Source organism: Vulpes vulpes, chromosome 13, assembly GCF_048418805.1.
Source record: "Vulpes vulpes isolate BD-2025 chromosome 13, VulVul3, whole genome shotgun sequence".
Classification (NCBI taxonomy): domain Eukaryota; kingdom Metazoa; phylum Chordata; class Mammalia; order Carnivora; family Canidae; genus Vulpes; species Vulpes vulpes.
The window spans coordinates 51335800-51354917 of record NC_132792.1 but is presented as its reverse complement, the minus strand read 5'-3'; the positions used below and the strand labels follow the sequence as shown (position 1 = coordinate 51354917).

Here is a 19118-nt window from a genome sequence, read left to right as displayed (position 1 = left end):
AAGAAGTAGACAAGAAAAATCAATAACATACAGAAACGGTAGACACAGGTAGATAAAAAAAAAGTCAGTAACTATGCAGAATTCTTGAATAACACTATGAAAGAGAATAGTAAAGCATGGTTTTAAAAGAAAAGATGGCAAAAAATTCTAAACATGTCAGTTTAATTATAATGAATGCAATGAATTATCTCATTTCAAGAATATCCTATATATTTCTATATGGTCTTCTCAATTATTAATAAGAAAAATGTATTGTACCCCTTGCTTTTTACAATAAAAGCTAATTCTACTCATCTAATTTTAAGAAGAAACAAAATTTGAGAGGGACACGTAAAGAAGTGCTTCAAAGAAGTTATTATTGCTAAAAGTAGAAAAGTATTAAATGCTAACAATAGAAAAGAAGAAAGATCTATAGTTAATGATAAAATTCTACTTTAAGAAGCTAGCAAAACAGGGAACTTAAAGTCAAAATAATCAGAGAGAAGAAAATAACAAAGATGAACAAAGAAATCAATGAAATAGAAAATGGACAAATAATAGAAAATCAATATATACAAAGATTGCTCTTTGAGAACAGTCATAAAACTAATAAACTGCTAGATTGGTTAAAAAAAAGTTAGACAACACACTGACCAGTATCAGAAATGAGAGAGGGAACATTACTACACAATCCTCAGATATTAGAAAAAACAAGGCAATATTATGAATAACTATATTTGACATCTAAATTAATGTAATGGATAAATATATATTGAAAGACACAGATTACAAAACCGAATCAAAAAGAAACACAGAAGCTAAACAGCATTATCAATTTTAAAAACTGAATCTGTAATTAAAAGCAGGTCCATAAAGAAAACTCCAGGTCAAGATGGCTTCATTGGTGGATCTATCCTTTAAGACAAAGTAATACCAGGCCTAAAACAAACTGAAAAATAGGGGAGGAGGGAACACTTCCTAACTCGTTTCATGAGGCTATCATTAAACTTATATTAAAATCAGACAAAGAGATCCAAGTAAATAAAGTGACAGGTCAATGGATGGAAATGAATGAATCTTAACATAATTTTAGCAAAAATGGTTCCTTTGGTATGTACAGGGCTGCAAAGTTCACTCAAAGGTCAAAGACCAATCAATGTAATTCAACATAAGGATTTTAAAAAGTATTCTCATGTAAATAGACGTAAAATTTTTTGTTACTATATTCAATATCTATTGGAGGAAAAAACTCTCAGCAAATTAGGAAGAATACTTTCTTACTTTCATAAAAAAATTAGGTATACTGACAATACTATGTGTTGTTGAATACATAAAGCCACTGCAACTCTCATACATTACCAGTGGGAACATAAAATGGTACAACTACTTTGAAAAAGTGGGGCAGTTTTTTAAGAAGTTTAATATGCAATGACCCACTAATTCAATTCTTGGGTATTTAAAAGTGAAAACATATTCCTTCATGGCAGCTTTATTCCTACTAACCCTAAACTGGATACAACCCAAATGTCCATCAGAAGTGAACAGATAATCAAATTATCATATAATCACACAATAGCATACTCTTTAGCAATAAAAAGTGATACACTACTGATAAACACAAAAGAAAAATATACTAAATCTTTTAAAAAAAATCACACTGAGTGAATGAAGATTCCTGAAAATACAGTGTGTATGATTCCATTTATATGAATTCTAGAAAAGACAAAACTAATCCATAGAATATTGGCTGCCTAGTACTGAAGGTGAGAGGACAGGCTGACTGGGAAGGGGTACAATGAAACTTTTTTGGGGGGATGAACATTTTCTGTATCTTGATCATGGCATTAATTACATGGGTACATATATCTGTTACAACTCATTAAAATATATATTTAAAGTGGGTGCATTTTCCTACATGAATTATACCTCAATAAACTTGATTTAGAGACAAACTGAACAAATATCCACAAATTGAATAGTTATAGGAAAAGCAAAATTCTACCTAATGATGTATTAGAGGAGGTAAGTTACAATAAATTACTGTCCTAATGAAAATGCTATTATGAAAAGATTGAATAAGAGTTTCTTTCATCTCTGTGTCTCTCATGAATGAATGAATAAATTTTTTTTAAAGTTTCTTTCATAATAAGAAATAATAGAAAATGCAATGACAGTGCTCTCCCTGAGAGGCATAGATAACTAATAATGTTATTAAGTCTTAATTAATGAATATGAATGATTACTCTATTCAAAGTAAATTTATAAGGCAATCTATAGATCATCAGTACTAGCAACCTATATTAACTTACCTAGAGTGGCTGTAACAAATTACCACAAACTCTGTTGGCTTAAAACATTAGAATGTTATTGTCTCATAACTTTGGAGGCTAGAGGATGAAATCAAGATGTCAGGGAGTCATATTTTTTTAGTCTTTTAGTGCTGCTGTAACAAAACGCCATAGACTAGGTAGCTTACAAACAACAGAAATTTATTTGTCACTGTTCTGGAGGCTGGGAGTCTGAGATTAGGGTGCCATATGGTTGGCTGAGGGCCATCTTCTTGTCTTCTGGGTTGCATACTTCCTGTATCCTCACTTGGTAGAAGGGGTAAGGGAGCTCTCTGAGTCTTTGTATAAGGGCACTAATCCCATCCGTGATCGCTCCACCCTCATGACCTGTTCTACCTCCTAATACCTTCACCTTGGGGATTAGGTTTCACAAATGAACCTGGAAGAGGACACATTCACACCACAGCACTTTCTCTGAAGGCTCTTGGGGGAGAATCTATTCCATGCCTTTCTCTTAGCTTCTGGTGTTGCTGCTGATCCTCTGTGTCCTCTGGTTTGTGGACAAATCAATCCAATCTCTGCTTCCATTGGCATTCTTCCTGTGTATCTTTTGTCTCCCCCTTCTTTTCTTATATGGATACCAGTCATATTGGTTTTATAGCCCACCCTAAAGACCTCATCTTAATTGGATTACATCTGCAAAGACCTTATTTCCAAATAAGATCTCATTCACAGGTACTGGGGGATAAGGACTTTGTCATATTTTGGGGGTACCCAATTCAATCCAAGCTTGCTCCAGATATCTGGCACACAGAGAACAAAAACCTTCATTTTTATTACCATCGTTTATACTCTCTCATAGTTTACAACTCTTTTACAATTTCTTAATTCTGGCATGATGTTATCGAACTTGTTGTCCAGCAGTTGTTTCTCTTTTGGTAAGTATCTACACTGTTTACTAAAAATCAGATTTTATAAAATTGTTTACTTTAAAAGCAGCATATTTCAATTAATATATGCCAAAATATCCTACATACAATCTTTAAAACATATAGAAATACTAGAGCTGTCTTCATGAACCATATAAGGGAGTCAGCCCAGGTGCATCCCCAGCGATTCTCCACAACAGGGAAAGTTAACATGAGTGGAAGTTTCTCCTCTAAAATGGACTCTCCTGAGTCCTTCATGTTCTCTTTTCTGATACTCGAAGATTTTACCACCATGCCCAGTTACCCTTTCAGTTCAAACACTCCAACACTTTTTGGACTGTGAAAGAATTTGGTGTTAGCAACTCCATTCAAGCAAGCCAATTCACAAGGAGTCTCATGTTACTCCGTTACTCCAACAGCTTGGCACACACTCCAAGAACTGAAAAATGCCTTCCAACTACTTTTATGCCTCATATCCCTGGCTAGTCTGTAAATTCCCTATGCTGGATTTAAAATCTCTCTTTATTTCTCCCCAGATTTCCACCACTAATCTGGGCATGATTCATTTATTCTCTGGGCCCTGGTTCATTTTTTTCAAATCAGGCTAAAATCACTGTCTTCTCTAAGGAATCCCTGAACTCTGCCCACAGGAAACCTCTGACTGGCAATGTCTTACTTACTGACCTTTGGCCTCTTATTCATTCCTTGAGCTGAACTACAGTATTGGAATTGCATTCTAGATGGACTCTTCAAGAATTCACACCCTTGTCTCTTTACACTCTTGTAGTTCATTTTTCTCAACTCTCCATAGAGATCAAGACAGCTAGTATTTTCTCCTAGAGATAATAGGACATAACTATAATTAGTAATTCTTCATTCCCCAATCACAATCTCATTTGGAGGGGGCTGTTGTCTTTTATAACCAGACATTAACAAGTGAATAAGCGATGAAAACTTCAAAAAGAGATGTATCACTTGGAGACTCTTGTCTCCACTATTAGTTCTGACACTCCCAGTAACCCTCAACCCCAAACTATTGCTCTCCAACAGTCCTTCAAATTGCAAAGAATTTTTTTTCTGTTAATAACAGATCTTTAATTCCAGAGAAACACTGTTTTGTTCACATGCTCTCTCATACACTCTGCTCTCTCTGCCTAGTTTTCTCCACTGAAGAACTTGGAATACTCTGAGCACCTCAACTCTATAATGCACTCACTTCAACCCTTATGACCCCACAAAGACTGTTTCTTCCTAAAATTGATCATGCAATATCCCACAGATAAGTGGGCTCTACTGTATTTATGTAATGCAGGACTCCTGATGGCCTTACAAGGTAGTCCGGGACATTCTATCCAAATTTCCCTGGCTCTCTCCCTCACTGGACTCAGACCTACAACTGAGGTAGGTCTCACATGCATTTCCCTCCTTCCCTGCCCCTGCCCCTGACCCCTGGCCCCACCCCTTTTCTCCCACAGGTATCTGTCCCAATAAAACTCTTGCATTTAATCCTGTCTTGGCATTTGCTTCTTGGAAGACCCAGCCTAACACATCAAGATTAATGACTCATAAAAATTTATATTTCCCCGAAACTAGCAACTTTCAAATGGGGCCTCAGAAAGTAGATAAATAAACAGGGGTTTTGTAAAGTAGATCTCAGATACAGAGTTCCTCCTTCTCTGCTCCATTGATTCCCCACCTTGAAAAAGATACTAACAAAAAAAAATTTGGCTTTTAAATAGTTGTATCAAATTAATATCTTTCCTAATAGAAAAAGGTTCTTCTTTATGTACAAATTCATCCAGGTCTAATAAGAAGGGATCAACATAGGAACTGTTACTTGAAATTAGCTACTTTGGCACTTAGATGTCTATTTCTATGATTTAACTGTGAGTTCCTAGAGGGTTGGCATTCCATTCCATTCCATTCCATTCTATTCCATTCCATTCCATTCCATTTCTTTTCTTTTTTTTTTTTTTTTTTTTTACTGAGTTCTGGGTTTATAGTAGATACTCAGTATATAATCCACTGAATAGAAGCAGGAAATGCTCAATCACAGTGAAGTATAGATGGGGGGGGGGGGGTAGTACCTAGCCCCTTCTAGTGATTTGAAAAAAAAAAACATAAAACATATCTATGATCTTCATTATACAAACCATAGAAAATAAACTTCAAGTTCCATTTCACAAAATATAGAAAGCAAACATCAACAAAAATCTTTTTAGCTATAGTAGGAATAAGCAAAAGATAAAGCAAGGAAGATTATAAAGAATTGATTTTAAACTGTTGAGAAACTCTGTAACAGTGATACTGTATTGGTCAAAAATGGTTATCCTGTCTTTCTAAGAACTATCCAATATATAACTTTTGGATTTAAGATAATAAGTTTAAATACTCATGTGGCTAGAGCTATATATATAATATATATAATATATATGTATATAATGCATTGCTATATATAATACATATGTATACTATATATTGTATAAGATATAGATTTCCTTCCACCAATAAACTTTCATCCCGTAGACTTACTCAAACTTCATTATTTATACATTGCCAATAGACAGAATTATATTCTCCTTCTAAACAAAAAGAAAAGTCCTGTATATTCCTACCATGTCAGGTAAAGGAGTTTCTTTGAAACAAAATATTGGTCCACTTAGATGATAGTGGAAATTTGACATTACAAAATAATTCCATGACAGTCAATAGAAATAGGACCAAAAGAATTGAGAGTTAGATAACTAGATCTCACGATTTCTGATTCCTTCATTGTCATTAAGAAGAACAACAATTTATTTAACCAACGGTTGGCATATTTATGATGATTAAATTCTTACTATAGCAATGAAAACAAGTGTATAAGTGGAAATCTCAAACAATGAAGCTTTTAACTAGTATTTCCCATAATAGATGAATACCTCTAAATTATACCTTGTCATTGGGGAATTTTTGCTGTATATTAATGGATTTAAAATCTAATTAACTTTTCTATACTGTTTAACAACACTACAGTAACACTGTCTTGACTCATAACTTTTAAGTACACTTAGTAAAACTGGAGAAAGCAGGAAAAATATTCCACATATCAGAGTCAAAAAAGGAAGAAAACATTTTTCTTCCTTTCCTTTTCATTATTTTCTCCAGAACCTACTGCAAGTGGGATGAAATTAAAGAAGAAAGATATATCTAAAACAATCTATGGTAATTTAAAATGATTAATCCCAGGTCTTTTAACATATAAAATGCTCTAGTGGAAATTTTAGGTAGAGTAAATCTTGTAGAACTGCAGGTTGTCACTAAAGGATCTGACACCAGGAAGTCTAATTTTTGCACTACAAGCTCAGGAAGAAAGTAAAACCATAGCTCTTCACATTTCAAATTAACATGTCACTTTTCCTATGAGTCAACCAAATAACAGATACGAATTGAAGTACCTACCAGTTTTAGGGCATGATAAAACATTTTATAATGAGCCCCCAGTTAACGGAACTAATCCTGAAGAATTTAATATGTGTTTGATATGAAAAAATTAGAAAAACAAATAATTCCAAGTAGTTAAGTGGAAGTAATGAATATAAAAACATTTTCAACCGAAGGTTAAGGAAAACAAAAAGACCTATAATTTTAGAAAGTATGACAAATTTGGTAGCAGAATGGAAAAATACATATTTTCTAGAGGAGATATTTTTGACTTAATATAGAAAGCAATGAAATTCTAATTATAATAAGAGAATAGGTAGAAAAGAAACATTTATTCCTTTTCCAAGGATACTATTTTCCTAGTTAGCTGTCTGAAACCTTTCAAACAAATAGAGGACATCTCAAAAAATTGCTTACAAAGCTTCATTATAAACAGTTTATGGTAACAAAATATGGCGTACATATATCAAGCTTTCATGCTACAGCATTTTCATTCTTTTCTTCATCCAACAAAGATTTTTGGAGCCCCTAGCACATAATTAAGCATCATTCTAGTGCTATAGATACAGCATGAACAAGATGGACTAAAATCCTGGCCGATATGGAACTAATTTTCTACGTGAAATAAATAACAAGTGCGAAAATAAGTAAAAGATCTAGTATGTTCCATCCTACTACTGTTCCATTGTCATTCTGCCATAATATTGTCCTTTGATTTAATGCTACTGGATGTAGCATAAGTAAAATTATAATGTGATAAAAACCTTTTGATACTTCCATAAACCCTGTTGGCCCAGTTCTAAGGTTGATCTGTCATAAAAGGATTACCATGATATAAACCAGGGATCACCAAACTTTTTCTGTAATGAGTCACACATAAATATTTTAGGCTTTGCAGGCCACCTATGATCTGTGCCACATTTTCTTCATTTTTTTTAACCCTTAAAAAATGTAAAACCACTGTTACCTCATAGGCTATAAAAAAACATGCCTGGGACTGAATCTGGACTGCGGTCATCACTCTCCAACCTTTGCCCCAAATCTGAGTATCTGAGTATCCCTGCTTTTTAGGTGGCTATGCTTAGTACTACATTTCATGGCTTTTTATTTTTTTTACATTTAATCTTTTACTCTTTATTATTCATTTTCCAAAATCGAATAAAACATTCTTTTCTAAACCTACAATATTACCAACCAGTGCAGCCTCAAAGTCAGTTGTGAAGAGCAGGGCTACAAACTCTATTTGACACAAGCAACATGAAAACATTCTTTGCAGAAAACCCTTCCAAAGTCTATATGCTTTAGAGAGATAGTGTGGTGGAGATTGTATACACACTCTCCATTGGCTTTCTGAGGCAGACACATAGAAAGACTAATGTTCCCTTACCTTGCTGGAGGAACATCAATATTAGAAGAAACAACTTTTCGTTTTTGCTCAAGGAGACAGATGGAGCGAGTGTTCTCTTTTTCATGGTCAAGGGCTCGGTTGGCTTTTTTGGTGTCTGCTGTTTTCACATCTTCCTCCATTGCCAAGGAAAACAAGTGTTGATGAGACATTTTTTTACTAGAGTCACGTTTTAAGTCCTCTGGTTGAAATGTGAAGGTCATTTCCCGCTTAATGCTCCCCACCTGTGAAATGAAACACAAAAATCCTTACTCACCCAGAACATCAAGCTTTGCATGACCATGTAGATGACCCTAGAAAATACCACAGACCAGAGACCTCCTTGCTGAAGATTTTATAGTTTAAAAGAGAAAAATGTAACAGAGAAATAAAATAACTGACATTATAAAATAAGATATGATTGATGCATCATCTGTCATAATGCAAACAAGCAGCATCACGAACATAAGAGGAACCTTTCAGTCATACAAAAACTTTGAAGACTTGAAAGTATAATACTTCTAAAACAAATCTAAAAATTTAATACATCACTGTTTTCTACAACTGAGAAACTCAAGTAAATAAATCCTTAAATATTTCACACTCATTATGTTGAATAGAAGAGTGCTATAAACATAAAATGAGCTTTATCTTGGACTATAAATAATGATCTTAACCATACTCTTTAGTTCAGGAAGAACTGGTTTTATCTTTTATCTACAACAGTTAAGATCTTAATGAAATCCCTCATTAATATGATGATTAAAAAGTCATTAATTTTTCTTATCATTTTTTTACTAAATCCAACAATGCTTAAGGCTTAAGACAGACATAAAATTAAGCCTCAGGGCATTGACTCTGGTAATTTCAGAATTTGTGATAACTAAAAACAAAGCCTGAAATTAAAGAAATATTTTTGTAAAGGTGGTTGGCTGGTATTGTGAGTGAGGTTTGGAGTGAACTTGTTAAAGTCATGAGTGTACAAAGAAGAGGCAGAGGGGGGACCTGGGTGGCTCAGCCAGTTAAGTGTCCACCTTTGTCTCAGGTCATGATCTCGGGCTCCTGAGATTGAGCACCGTGTCAGGCTCCCTGCTCAGCAGGGACTCTGTTTCTCCGTCTCCCTCAGCTCCTACCCTGCTCATGCTTTCTCTTACTATCTCTCTTTCTCTGAATAAATAAAATCTTTTTTAAAAAAAGTGAAAAAAAAACCAGAAAAGGAATCAGTACTCTATTGATAAGTGGAGTATGTTTCAAAATTATGCACACCTGTTAAGACATATCACTGGCCCATATGACAGCTCCTCCCTTGTGTGGACTTAGTCTATAAAAACAATAAATCTTCACTTACCAACTTAAATGGAGGATATGCTTTTCTTTCTTTTTAATTTTAGATAGGAGGAAAAGCACACAAAATTTGATCAAATAGATTTAGAATTACAGAAGCTAAAGCCACAAACAAGGCATTTTCAGAATAAAATGAGAACATATGTGTTCGATAATAGCAGACTGGCAAAGTATGATATTAAAGACCAGAAATTCCCAGACTAAAGAGAAACTCTGAGGTATGCACGTTAGAGTCACAGGACTTGCTCACATATGAGAATTTCCAGAACCCAGAGATGACTTATGCCTTGGAATCCACTTGGCTGGAATGTATTTTTCCTATGAACACGGAGCTTTAAACTGAGCTCTCTTCTCTCCTTGGCCTGTACTTGTCAAGGCAAAATGATCTTCTTCCTGTGGTGTTCCTGTCAGATCTGCCTGTGTCTCTGCCTCTCTCTCTCTCTCTCTCTCTGTGTGACTGTCATAAATCAATAAAAATTAAAAAAAAAAAAAGAAAAGGTCTTAAAAAAAAGTTACCATATTTCTTGAAATGAGTGCTTTTAAGAGCTGTTTTAATGACATCAATATACAATAGAAAAAGATAAAATATTTAAAAATTCAAAAAATGCAGAATGCCCAATAAAAATGTAGCTTGGAAAACTGACAAATGTAATTATGAGTATTTCACATATCCACCACAAGTCACTTTCTATGTAATTTTTTCTGCCTGGAGGTAGGAGAGGGAAGTGTTTTTTCATTTCCATAGCACCTCATTCCAAACCTGTGTTACAACACGGATACACTAAACACCAGGTATAGCACATGAAAACAAAGGCCTGTTTTTTTTTTAAGATTTATTTATTTTTATTTATGATAGACACAGAGAGAAAGAGAGAGGCAGGGACACAGGAGGAGGGAGAAGCAGGCTCCATGCCGGGAGCCGGACGTGGGACTCGATCCCGGGACTCCAGGATCTCGCCCTGGGCCAAAGGCAGGCTCCAAACCGCTGAGCCACCCAGGGATTCCCCAAAAGCCTGGTTTTGATGATTATAAATAGTTTCCCCCTAGGTGTCAAGTATTACATTAATTAAATATTTAAGTAGTCATTAGTATTAAGTTGTGGCAATAATTGACATCTATACCTCCCTTGGGGCTAACTGTACTGGTTAAATGAATTCAATTCAAAGACAGGGTTAGTGGAGAACATTATAGGAAGCTAAACTTTTAGCTTCAAAATTTTAGGTAAAAAATAATCCAGCATTCTAAGGCAAATTAATAGAAAATAGAATAAATTTCCTATAGAAATTATATTATAATTATATGTCATGTTTTTAGCCAAGACCTCATAAAGATATAGTTAATATTCAACAATGTAAGCTATAAATTTTCCACAATACATCCTAAGCAAAAAATTAATCTCTCAATAGTAATCAGGGAATTTTAGCAATGTAATGGATTTCAGAGACTATTTAGCCCAAACTCCTTATATTAAAAGTGGAATTAAAAGGAGTCAGAGATAGACCAAAGAGGACAAAAAAATATAGTGATGAGTAAGAGATTTTAGGTACTTTGAGTCATGGATTCCACTATGTGTAAAGTTGGTGGAAGGAGTGGGTGACAGGTGTAGTCTTCATTATGTTACTATGCTTTAAAATTTACATATAGAGATTATATGTTTTTAACATTCCTTTATAGATATTAGATATTAATATTAAAAAGATTTTTTTGAAGGAGCGTTCACAGGAAAGTAGAGAGTGGGAAGAGTACATGAAGTCAAGTCTTGAGAAGCTGGGCTCTGAAATGGCTCAGAGGAATAGGGTGTTGGCTGGAGAGAATGCTGGACAGGGAGACTTTTCTAAGATGAGAGGTAATAGAGCATGTTTGAAAGCTGAGTCAGAATGGAGAGAAAGAGATGAGTAAGGATAGTAGTAGCAGTAGAAGGGGATAGGACTAACATCCAGTTGTCGCACCTCTAGCAGATTAGCAAAGAATACAGCAAAGGGAACATATGAACCCTGATTAAATTTGGATCCCTATTAGATTAGCAGAACAAAGAAGCTAAAGGAAGATATGATTCCATTTATATGAGATTTCCAGAAAAGGCAAATCTATAAAGACAGAAAACAGATCGGTGATTGCCTGAGGCTGGGAGTAGGAGCAAGAATTGACAGCAAATGCATGCCAGAGAATGTTCTATGGTGGGGGAAATATTCTAGAACTGGACTATAACAACATTTGCATAATGCATATTTTTATTAAAAATAATTGAACTGTATTTTTTAAAGATTTATTTATTTATTCATGAGAAACACACACACACACACACAGAGGCAGAGACATAGGCAGAGGGAAAAGCAGGCTCCCTACAGGGAGTCTGATATGGGACTCAACTCAGAACCCTGGGATCACGACCTGAGCCGAAGACAGACACTCAAGCTCTGAGCCACCCAGGTGCCCTGAACTCTTAAAATGAGATGACTATTATGGTATGTAGATTTTACCTCAACAGTACTGTTAATTAAAAAAAAAAAAAAAGAACTAAACCAGGAGTAACTGATGTGGAAAGTATATTTACAAGGACCTTGAGACCAGATATTGGGAAACTGTGCTTGTAAACAGGCTTCCATAAAGTCTATAAATATTTTCTTCTTTTCTATTCTTTTCTTTCTTCTTTCTTTCTTCCTTTCTTTTTTTTTTTTTTTTGAAACACAGGTGGTAATATGCCACAAGCAACTGTATGGTTATATCCTGCATACTGGTAAGATGTGGCTAAAATCCAGCCCCACTCAAGCTATGTCCTCTGGCTTTGTCACCCATGGAAGAGGGACACTTTCCAATTCTTCCAACCCGAAAGGAATTTTTGTACTTCATCTGCCCAAAGAGGGCACTCTTATTCATTTTTTCCCCAATTTGCACAATGCCCTGGTGACCAAAGGAAAGTCTTCCGATGACCTACGTGGCCTGGGCCAAGTTAGCTTCCTTCCTGGAAGCAGATATCAATTCATTAGGTGACTCATATAAGCTGGATAGTTTTGATAGTAAAAATGTTGAGGGTATTAGAAGAAGCAGCACTCTATGCTACAGTTTATAAGGCGGCAAAGGGTTCAACACAGAAGACAGCCAGAAAACAAGCCCAATCTAGAAGCCCCAGTGACAAACAACGAAGAAAAACAGCAAGATCACTGACTAGTAATCTCTAGGAGAAAATACAAGGCTAAAGTTTGTGACTAATCCTAGCCTAGATTAAAAAAAAAAAAGTGTCTCCTGCCCAGGAAAGGATTAATCTGTCTCACTGTAATGAGACTGTAAATTGGAAGGTAGTGTATTTGATTTTGGTTGTCACATTTCAAGACAGTCACTCACAAATTGGGACAAACACAAGAATGATCAGCATGGCAAAGGATCTTATTGGGAGGAACTGGGAATATTTTGTCTAGAAAACAGACAGGTTATGCCCCACACAGCTGCTCTTAGATGAATGGAGAGCTCTCTTGGAAGAAGAGGAATTTGAGTCCTTCTGTATTCCTTTAGAAACAGGATCAGTGGCACCCACCTCTGCTTCTAGCTAACCCCCTTCTGACCTTATGGTACTGTCTCTTCTTCTTTTCTTCTTCTTACTTTTTTACCACATTGTAAAAGAAATACTTTGTAAGAAATACTACTTTCTACTTAACTGTATCTTCATGGAGTCATAAACTGGTAAGTAGGTAGATTCTCAGAAGTTACCTTGTCTCACTTAAACATTTAATTTTTCACTCTTTCCAGAGTTTAAATGGATCTTTCATTTTTTAAAATGTTTATTACAAAATATATGCTTGTTATTAAATTTTTAATAAAAATGTGTATGAAATAAATGGGGGAAAGCTTTTATTCCTCCCCACTCTTTTTCCCAGCCCTGCCTGGTCAAATCCAACCCCTCGACAGAACAGCTTTTAACAATGTACTGCAACACTTTAAATTACTTAAAATGCATTAAATACCTATCCATGTACATATACTGTTTGGAGTGTCTAAACATGAATGTGATTATACTACATTACTTTTCTTCTCTTTTAAAAAAGATTTTATTTATTTATTCACGAGAGACACACAGAGAGAGACAGAGACACAGGCAGTGGGAGATGCAGATCCCAGGACCCCAGGATTATGACCTGAACCAAAGGCAGACACTCAACCACTGAGTCACCCAAGTGCCCCTACATATATTTTTCTGCAACTTATTTTCTCACTTCACAATAAATCATGGGCAACTTTTCATTATAATAGTAGATAGGCCAATTTTTAAAACACTGAAAATTATAACAGTTCATGAGATCAGATTTTTAAATCTCTTCTTGGCAGACACTGAGCTTCTTTTTAATTTTTCATTATGAAAAATAATTCTACAATGAACATCCTTGTGTCTGTACGCATATTGCTTTATGCACTTATGCAAGCATTTTTGTAGGAAAAATTCCAGGAGGCTGAAATTTCTGAATCAAACAACCAAAATTTTCTTCATGGGGGAACAAAGAATGGAACACCCACACAATGGACATACCATGAAGTCACTAAAAGAAGGTCATCAGACTATATCCTTGATCTATTAAGCGGAAAACATTTGTCCATGATCAATTAAGAGAAACAGACAAGTTGCAGACTAATATGTTAGACATAATTGCACTGCATTTAAAAAACAGAGTAGTTGGCTAAAAAGCTATACATCCTGAGGAACAGAAGACTGAATAGGTCAAAAGGGCACTTTGACTTCTTTTCCTATATAATTAGAAATACCTATGGATGGGGACACACACACACACACACACACACACACACACACACACATTTTTAGGTGGTGAGATTATGGAAGACCTTTATGTTTTTAAGGTTCTCAAATTAAAAAAAAATAAAGACAATTTAAAAACTAAGAATCACAAAAATAATGAGGAATAATGCTCTGCTAGATGACATAAAGGAAACTGGGATTCTCAAGTACTGTTGGAGGGAAAACACATGTTGTAGGAGGCAGATCTGGTGAAAGGTAGCAAATTTAATTGTGCATCAATTCTACATCTAAGGGGGAAAAAAGAAAAGCACACAAAGATATTTATCTCAGAACTTTTTTTTTTTTACAGAACTTCTTATAACATTAAACAAATGCAAAATCAATAAATTTGGGGTTAAGTATGTATAAACAAAATGTCTGGCTAAAAACTGAGACATATCTTTGTATTTATTAAAATGGAAAGACATTTAATGTATTGACTGAAAACAAAGGAAATCCAAATGAGTATATGAAATATGATCTCTGGGATGAGGGATGTGTCCACATAAAGAAGGGAAAATTCTGAAAGGATATTCCAAAATATTAGGAATCATTTTCCTTGGGAGCGGACTTATAGGTCAATTTTGCTTTCTGTTTTGTTTGCATATAGTTTGGTATTTTAAAAACTATGAAATCTTGCCATTTGCAACAACATGGAGGAACTAGAGTGTATTATGCTAAGCGAAATAAATGAATCAGAGAAAGACAATTATCATATGATCTCACTCATATGTAGAATTTAAGAAACAAAACAGAGGATCCTAAGATCCTAAGGGAAGAGAGGGAAAAATAAAACCAGACAAAATCAGAGAGGGAGATAAACCATAAGAGGCTCTTAATCATAGAAAACAGACTGAGGGTCGCTGGTGGGGAAAGGCTGGGGAGGATGGAATAACTGAGTGATGGACATTAAGGAGGGATCATGATGTAATGAGCACTGGGTATTATATAAGACTGATGAATCACTGATCTGTACCTCTGAAACCAATTAATAGGTTATATGTTAATTAACTGAATTTAAATTAAAAAATAAATAAACAAACCAACCTATGCAGTTATTCTATGATGAGAAAATACGCATCATTTTTATATAATTGTTTCTCAAGAATCTGGCATTTATATAGAGAATAATTTTTCTTCTACTAACTTGCAATTATTAGTATATATGCATATATTAAAGGGGAAAAATGAATTACTTAAAATAATACATTCGCTTGCACTATTACTTTCATTGATTATCAGTACCTCTCAATCATATTGTACTACAATAACTACCATTGAATTCCTTCCTTCTACCCAACACAGAAGCCCTTCATACAGCACATCACAGATACACGCATTATCCAGTGTAATTTCTTGCATGGGAACAAAGCTTCAGTGTTCAATTATATGAGAATACTACCAATTACTGAGTTAATGAACAAATAAAACTCAAAATTTTTCTTCCAGTGAACAGCTTTTGTTTTCCTAAAAGAAGATAAACAGCATAACTATAAATATGATATACTTGGGAAAATTGCAATATCTTAAACAAGAAGTTAACAGTATCTATTTAAATCCTGAATTTCTCTAAATGGTGTCCTTTGTAAATTGGATGCCACTTTCTAAGACAGGGACTGAAGCTCATCAGCTTTTCTCAATACAAAAACATCTGGTTTTCATAGGAGGATTCTAACAGCTCATCAGAAAAGAGGATGGCTTCTAACATCAGCCCACTTAACTTGATCAATCCTTTCTTCTGTCTATACTCAAGTGCATTCCAGGCCACCTTGATCCTAACACCCTCCCTATGGATTTATAGTAGTAAGATGCCAAAAAGCATGTGTCAACACTCACCCTTGGAAACCGTCCTTGCTTACTCATCTCAAACCAATAAAATTTGAGGAGTTGGCTCTGGAGATTAACTGGATTTCCAGGAACAATCTGCAGAAAGCCAACCCTTTTGGGGCTTTCTGCAGAGTAAGAAAGCAGAATCAAAATTTTGGAAAAGAGAATGAAATTCATGCCACAGCAAAACCACTCTTGGAGAGCAAGCCTTAGGAAGCAAGTGAATGGTCTACTTGGCCAATCAACTCTTTAAGACTTTTGCAATTCACCAGGAAACCACACAGTCACACCTGAAAGGCTCTGTAAGAGAATTTTTCCTATTTCAGATAGTATTTTCCTACATTAGGATTTATTTTTTAAGCTTGCTTTCAAAACATACAAATATATACTACATATTTAGTGACTGATGACAATGGCACATCAACCACAGTGTGGAATAGTAGTCAGACCCAAAGATTTTCAAATGTGTCACCAAAAAAGGAAAGGTTACATTAATAATAGGAAAAACTGACTCTAAATTAACTTAAAATATTACCACTAAGGGTCATGCTCAAAGAAAGATTGGACTCTTGAGTCAGTTGTTACGAAGTATGTCCGAAAATAGTCAACAGAACTCTACTCGTCACTTCACATTAAATTCTTCAAATTTCATGCTAGCTACACAGAAAAATAAGTCGTGTGGCAAATCTATCCAGTCCTAACAAATAGGTGTAATAGAAACACTTTAAACACAATTGCTTGCAATTACTAGGCCCTTGGTTATATCCCTTAGCCCTCTGAAACCAACAAAGTATTTGACTGCTTCATCCTCAAGTACATTATTTCTCTGTACCAAGACCGTAAAATGGCAGATGAAAGTCAGAATGGTTTGGTGGTGTGAAGATGGGGCAAGAAGTAAAAATCACAACAGAGATGAAATCCTTGTTAAGTTCTGGCATTGTGCATTCTAGCCATACAAGTCCACTATCTCAGCAATCAGGGTTGTTAATCCTGGGTTTACTATAGCAGGTTTTAACTTTAATATCGTGATGACTTAATATTCAACAAAGCATGACTTGGCTTGCCTGATGGCAATTAGTCAGCTGCACATTTAGGAAAGTTATTGCAAAAATATTTGGTGGATGACTTCTTGGCTGAGGTTTCAAGTCTTCTATTAAAATTATGCAAGTGGAAACAAATTATGCAAGTGAGAACACACAACTTAAGTATTTTTAAAAATGTTTTCTGAAAAGCGCCCCCAAAATGGAAATACCTATTTCTTTAAAGTCCAATATAGACTCAGGCTCAGTTAAAGTTGCCTGCATATCTTTTCAAACCAGATGTAAGGAGAGAAGGGAAATCAATATCAACATGGGTTGTTGGCCTTATTGGATTTAACTTTAGTATACAGAATTTGTAACTTATCACATCAATTAGGTATTCCATTTGTTTTATATAAACTAAAGTTAAACTCAACCAATTATATTCAATCCATGGGAAAATGCTCTGGCCTTTACCTTCTGAATATATCCTAATCCAATCATTTCCCACCACCTTCCACAGCCAAACCACCATCACCTCTTGCCAGGATTTGTACAATAGTTTCCTTCCTGGATTCCTGTTTGCATCCTTGCCCTACCATCCACATGCCCCAGTTCCTTCTCAGTAACAGTAGCTAGTCTTATCTCTGAAAAACAAGAGTCAGATCATGCCCTTCCTCATTTCAGAACCTCCCAATGGCTCCCCATTTTGCACAGAATAAAAGCCAAAGTCCTTGCAGTGGCCTCCAGAGCCTCACTTGAGCTGGCTCCCCTCTATCCTTCCTTCTCCCTCTCCTGCTCCCTCCCTCCATTCTCCTCTCTCCCCCATCCATGATGGTCTTGAACATGCCAGACACACCCCTGTCTTGGGGCCTTTCCACTGGCCACTCCATCTTTCAGGAATGTTCTTCCTTCATATACCCACATTGCTTGCTTTCTCACCCTTTCATTCTTTGTGCAAATGTCTCCACCCTCTTTAAAGTTGCAGCACACCTTTCTTCCTCTCCACATCTGCCATATTCCATTTAACATTGTTCTTTAGCATTTAACATTTCACAACAAACCATATAATTGACTATTTATTACACTTATGGTCCGGGCTGCTCCACCAGAATGTTAGCTCTATGAGGGGAGACATTTTTTAATTTTGTGTACTGATGGTTTCCCAGCACCTATAAGAATGTTTGAAACACAGTGGGTGGGCCTCACTAACTATTTGTGGAATAAATGAATGAATTTTGGGTGATTATACATGGTAGCACCTACTAATAAAGTTTAAGGAGGATGGACGCCAGGTTCCTGAGGCTGCAAAGCATGGGGTTCCTCGGTCTAAAAGAAATTTCCTAAGCTACCAGAAGGAAATAGTGGATTGTGCTATATTTGGGGAAGAAATAAGTGAAGCGCAGAACGGTCACCATCTTAATCCTTTCCTTATCAAAGTATTCAACTTTATTTCTTGGAGGATTTTATCTCTGGGAGTGTAATCCTTGTTTTAAAATAAAATCTACAGAAAATATAGGATTTATTTTACTCTCTAAATTAAGGGACTCTGGACCTTCCTTCTACAAATATCACCAGGTTAAACCAGGATAGAGAGAAAATAAGGCATAATTTCAGAAGCAAGTCACAGCTAAAGTTTTGTGATTTTCAAACTCCTGGGGAGTGAAGATTCCTAGAGAGCAAAGTGTTAGGGGCAGGTCATCAAGCAGCCTGATCCCCAGGGATGCCGAGGGACACTTCTTCACACCTGCCTGCGGCTCCCAGCAGATCCAGCCCCCTTGCTCTCCCAATGAATTCTAACATTTATAGTCAAGAACAATGATAATCAATGTCACCTTCAATTTCTTCCACATTTGGTCTACAGTGACTACTTGAGCCCCACCTGAAGTTTTTTCTTAGAAGCTTCGTTCTGAAGAGTACAGGCAGCTGTTTTACTGAGAGGCAGCTGACCTATAGAAGACTGTCCATACCAACTGCTGTGACTGTCACGCAGAGAGTCTCAATGATTGCCACTGCCACTGCCATTGCCAAGAGGAGCTGGGGCACAGAACAGACCTTCGTTGTCTCTGATCTTTCCTCTTTGGAGCCTCTCACCGGACCCCTGTCACTGGAACCTTACCCTGTCTCATCACGCTGAAGCAA

The 19118-nt window shown here is 35.7% G+C and overlaps 1 protein-coding gene across 2 annotated transcripts in view; it reads right to left on the bottom strand.

Moving 5' to 3' along the window:
* The window catches only part of ZNF704 (zinc finger protein 704), a 231830-nt gene that overhangs the window by 173410 nt on the left and 39302 nt on the right, over positions 1–19118 (bottom strand). For both annotated transcript variants that reach the window (XR_011996596.1, XM_072734426.1), the window contains exon 2: positions 8007–8248. Coding sequence is in view for 1 of the 2 variants with exons in the window: in XM_072734426.1 (XP_072590527.1) it covers positions 8007–8248 (242 nt within the window). In the remaining variant the exon portion in view is untranslated. The remainder of the gene's footprint in view (positions 1–8006; positions 8249–19118) is intronic.